General features: G+C 28.5%; 1 protein-coding gene across 1 annotated transcript in view; it reads right to left on the reverse strand.

Moving 5' to 3' along the window:
- The window catches only part of LOC105623060 (SWI/SNF-related matrix-associated actin-dependent regulator of chromatin subfamily A containing DEAD/H box 1 homolog), a 5,905-nt gene extending 1,432 nt beyond the window's left edge, over positions 1-4,473 (reverse strand). The window contains exons 1-7 of the mRNA XM_012204461.1: positions 4,377-4,473; positions 3,824-4,005; positions 1,620-1,810; positions 1,316-1,544; positions 803-1,136; positions 456-730; positions 59-196 (exon numbers count right to left, since the gene is read on the reverse strand). Of these exons, the coding sequence (XP_012059851.1) occupies positions 59-196; positions 456-730; positions 803-1,136; positions 1,316-1,544; positions 1,620-1,810; positions 3,824-4,005; positions 4,377-4,473 (1,446 nt within the window). The remainder of the gene's footprint in view (positions 1-58; positions 197-455; positions 731-802; positions 1,137-1,315; positions 1,545-1,619; positions 1,811-3,823; positions 4,006-4,376) is intronic.
- Positions 4,474-5,336: the final 863 nt, after the last annotated feature.

A 5,336-nucleotide genomic window follows, 5' to 3' on the forward strand; every position in this document is an offset into this window, starting at 1 on the left:
ATATATATATATATAGAGTGATTAATGCATTCTTAATAATAATATTTTAATGGCTTACCGGATTTTTAGAGAATAAGCTTTTTAAATCTGCTTGTTTTCCAGCAAACAATGAAGGCATTACAAATATTAACAAAGACATTAATTCCAATAAATTATTTTGTAAAGGTGTACCCGTCAATAGAATTCGACGCTTAGCCTTTAAAAAACAGATTTCGAGATTTTATTATAAGAAAACTTCTTACATTTCCATACATACGAGGTCTGTCCCAAAAAGTATTAGACTTGCGTATCTTTGTTTTTGGGCATCTCCTCTGTGGCAAATGAGGATTCAATATTTAGGAAGGATATTTTGAGGAGAATACCTGTTTTCTATAATGCCCAAGATATACGCAGAAGTCGGATATTTTTGCGATAGATCTTATATAATGTATATAAATACATGATTAACAACATACATTAATTCTGACAAGATTTTCATATCTAATACTGCTCATATTCTTAAGCATATGTGCCTCATCAAAGACTACATAGTTCAACGGCATAACGCGAAATAGTCTACGCTCCTCTGGGGTACTACATATTAAACTGTACGTAGTTAATAAAACATCGACATCATCAAGATCACCATTTCGCCAACCCATTCGCATCTCTTTCCGTTCCTCTTGAGAGCCGTAATATTGTACTACTTTCAAGCTAGGTGACCATCTTTCTAGCTCATCCATCCAATTTTCTATACCAGGAAAAGATTTTGTATATTATAAAAACTCTGTGAAGCAAATGTCTGAAAACACAATATATTTACCCATAGTTGAACTAGGAACAACAATTAAATGAGGCCCATCTTTTTCATCGAGGAGCTCAGCTTCTTTAAGATATGTCAAAAATGCTATCACTTGTACTGTTTTCCCTAAACCCATTTCGTCGGCTAGTATACCATTTACATTTTGTGCATGCAAAATAGCAAGCCAGTTTAGGCCAACTATTTGGTATGGAGCTAATGTCAAATTTGGCGATAATGCTTTTGGCTGCTGTGTTATAGATGATGCGCCAACAGCTACAGCTTTTTCCATGTTGATTGACAAACGAAAGCATTTTTTCATAAGATGTTCTATCGCATGACGTGTAGATAGTAATACCTTTTTATGCATATTAAAATTGAATTAATCGTTTTATATATATGCGTGTGCGTATTTTGTTATAAGAATTATGAAAATATCTTAAATTTAATGAAAATTAATCTTTGTTCTCGAATTCTAATAATTTTGTAGAAGATAAAAATATTCTTAATTACATAAATTATTTTTTTCAAATTTACCTGAGCTGCATTTAATAATTCTGTATCTAAATATTTTGTATTTTGAAATTTATTCACTAAGTCTCTCCAATCTTCAAATGGCCTTGCATCTATAATGGCTTGGGCTTTTTTTGAAGAACATTGGGACATCAGAAGCAGTTCCGCAAGTATGGCATTCCGCATAAATTCTAAAACTGCCTTTTTATCACCTGTAAGCTCATTAGATATCTCTACATCCGAATCCTCATCACTGTAAAATAATTACATATGTTTATATGGCGATTTAAATTTAATTGTGAATACAATTTGTTACAAAATAACATACCTATTAAATACTTTGTCTTTGTAATTTCCCTCATCTGAATCGATATCTATATCCTCGTCTTCATTTAATTTTCTTCTTTTCATTTTACTAGTTTTTGCAGACGCTTTCAAACTCCGTTTCCTATGTTTTTTAAGTGTTTCCTCTGCCTCCTCGACGTTCCAATTGGTACTTTTAAGTACTTCTTGTATATGCTAAAAAATGGTTCATATCATTTTTTTTTATTTAATATTTAATATAGTCACAAATATGTTCAGTTAGCATTTCAGGTAACAATAAGCTAATATTATTTTGATAATATAATATAATATTAAATAATATCAAATACGATAACCATGATCGGTCAAAGTGTTTCAAATAATATATTATATATTCTTTATTAAATCAATTTATTCTAGATATGATTGCGCGCTGACTAACTTTCGGACTTTCAACACAATTTTGAAACGCTAATAATCCCCTAAATTAGATTAGAAAGTAAGATCTTTCTTTTTAATCCAATTTAGAGGGGATTATTAGCGTTTCAAAATGCTTGTGTTGAAAATCCGAAAGTTATCAGCGCGCAATCATATCTGGAATAAATTGATTTAATAAAGAATATATAATGTAATAAATATTAATTAAAAATTTTCGAGCGATTGAGAGCAATAATAGCGCAGTAGTTGGTGCATTTAATCTTAACAATAGTACGTTTCAATTTTTACATGATAAATCGATCGAATAGTTTCATTCAAGCCATCTTCAGCGATGTATTTAATTACATGTTCTTGGTTAAAATCAATGTTATGTATTAAATCGAAGAGTGTAAGTAAGGAGAGTCTTTCAATTCCAAATTAAGAGAGTAACTGTCAAAAAGCTATGCGGCTAAATGATCGCTAAAGGAAAAGAATTAGCAAAAGATAATTGAAAAGGAAAGTGAATCTTAAAAAGACTTACCTATTGCACTCTTTGTATACCTGGAGGACTTTATAATAATATGTGAGAAACGAAAATTAAGAAATATCATTTGATACGATTATGGATATTTCAATATCGAATTAAGTTCGTTATACAAATGCATTGAAATATGATATTGAGTAATCATAAAATAAAATAAACATTTAACATTTAAGAAACATGAATCTTCAATGTACATTATGTAGATAGTTAAACATATGGTAGTCTATATTATATAGATATTCAAAAATCATAGATTAAAAAATTATAATGATGTAATGTAATTTTGACAAGCCGACAATTCAAATTTTATCGATAAATTAATATTGAAAGTCAAAATTATTTGAAACATCTAACTTTGACCGAGCATGACTTTCTTTATCGTATTTTATGTATTCACACATACAGTCGTGCTTAAAAATATTAAATAATATTTTAACGAAAAATGACGACAAAATAAGAACTTATGTCAGCTCATTATCTGGGCAGCTTTATCTCGAGTATCAAATATAATAAAGAAACATTCTTAGAGAAATTCATCATACTGAAAAAAATCATGTCATAACGTTACATGATGAAATTATCTATTTAAAACATGTAAATCATGTATTGGATTGTTCCAAATTAGTACGTGATTTTTTTTTAAATGATGTAATTTGAAAAATCATATATTAGAAATAATTTCATCTATTATTTGATTTTATATTTATCGAATTTTGAATGATAGAAATAGAAAAATTAAATGATAGAAATAGAAAAAAAAAGAACATATATATCATGTGACTTTTCAAAATACGTAAATCACATACTGATTTAGAACAATTTTCATTACGTAACTTACATGTTTTAATTTTTAATTACATGATTTCATCATGCAACTGTATGATGTGATTTTTTTCAGTAGGGTAATATTGAAGTGGTTAATTATTTATTTTGGGTACTATAAACAATTGTTTAGTGTTGCTTTAATACTCAAAATAAATAATTTCAGGTATTAAATTAAAAATTTTATAAAGATTTCACCTGTATTTAGTAAAAAAGATATAATGCGCCTTCTACAATAAGCCATTAGTCATAAATCAGAAGTCAGAGCTAAAAATTGATCTGCAATCGGTCATCAATTTTTATCTTCTGACATCTGATTTATGATTAATGGTTTATATTATAGAAGGCCCATAAAAATTTAGGCAGTATAATATACTAGTTAAAATTTTAACTAAAAATTAATTTAACTAAAGATACTTAAAAAATTTGAATTTGAAGATACTTACTGTTGCATCATTCTGTGGATACAAAGTTGTCAGGTACTTTAACTTATTCTCTTTACCTTTGGCATTACAGTCTGAACTTAGTTTAACTGGACTACCAATATCACTATCACTATCTTCAATGCGATTTACAGATTTACGGCGCATTTGTATATCAGGAGATACCAAATTACTGTCCTCGTCCGCTAAAATTAGAGAAAAAAAAAAATAAAACATATAGGTCTTTCACTCAAGACGCCAGATAAGATAAAAACAATTATAAATTATATATCACATACAGTATTAAAAATTTATATAAATAATTTATATAAATTGATATAAAAAATAAATTTATATAAAAATTTATATAAATAATTATAAAATTTGTATCAGGATGCAAATGCGCAGAATTGTTTAAAAATCAAAATTTATATCATGATATATTAAATTGCTAAATTAAAACATAAATTAAAACTGTTAGCGAAAATATAGAAAAGCGAATACGATTATCAAGGATACCAATTATGCGCGTGCATCGATTGACAAGACAATAGCAAAAAGATATGAGAGTTCTTACACAAGTTCATGGCCTTCGTTTGTTTTTTTTGAAAGCGGAATTGTCGCAAGAGGCTGGAACTACTCGTGTCTGTTTTGGGCGAATTCGATTCGGACATCGCGTCAATCGTGCGAAGGACGCTGACAGGTATACATTTTTCCAGGATTAACTTTCGGAATCGTCTGCCAGGTGCATTCGGTGCGGTTCGTCGAACGCTGCTAAGCGGGATTACGTCCGTTACATAGAACGTAGATTGTCAAATCAGCAGAAAGCAGCTCAGACTGCAGAGTGCAGCGCCGGCTGCGAGAATAAAATTATGCGTGATTTTCACGTAAGATACTTTCAACCGAAATGTTCCAGATTCAAGGAAATGTAACGGTATCGGAAATCTAATAGGAAGGAAAATAGACATGCGCTTACAATGACAAATAGAAGAAATTCATGTTTGTATGACAGAAAACGGGACTGAATTATAAATAAGTATCGTCGTTCGTGATGTTTGTATTTTAATTCAATTTATAATTCATACAGTATAATTAGCGCGCATTACAAAGAAAATTATCCAAATAAAAATTAACATCAATGAATCGAGATAAAAAATGTTAAAAAAATTTAATATTAGACAGCAAACAATTTCATTGATGCAAGATATATGTATAAATAATAATAGCATACGATATAATAGAAGGGATATCTAGAATTATTTAATATTTAATTGATGATCAATTTATAAAGTAATATTTGATTATTCTTATTATTGTTGATTATTATTATGTTATTTAATCGTTACAAAAATAATTAATTTTTTATTAGCATTCAAGGCTTAACATAATTAGATTATAGATAATAATTCTATTTTTAGCAATTCTTCCAGCTTAATTAATCGCTGATTAATCAGTTTAATCAAAATCGTTCTTAATGTTAATCGGAATTTTATGCCCATATTCAAGGAAGCCTTATATTTAAGGCTTTCTTAAAATT

This window comes from Atta cephalotes, assembly GCF_000143395.1.
Source record: "Atta cephalotes unplaced genomic scaffold scaffold00052, whole genome shotgun sequence".
NCBI lineage: Eukaryota > Metazoa > Arthropoda > Insecta > Hymenoptera > Formicidae > Atta > Atta cephalotes.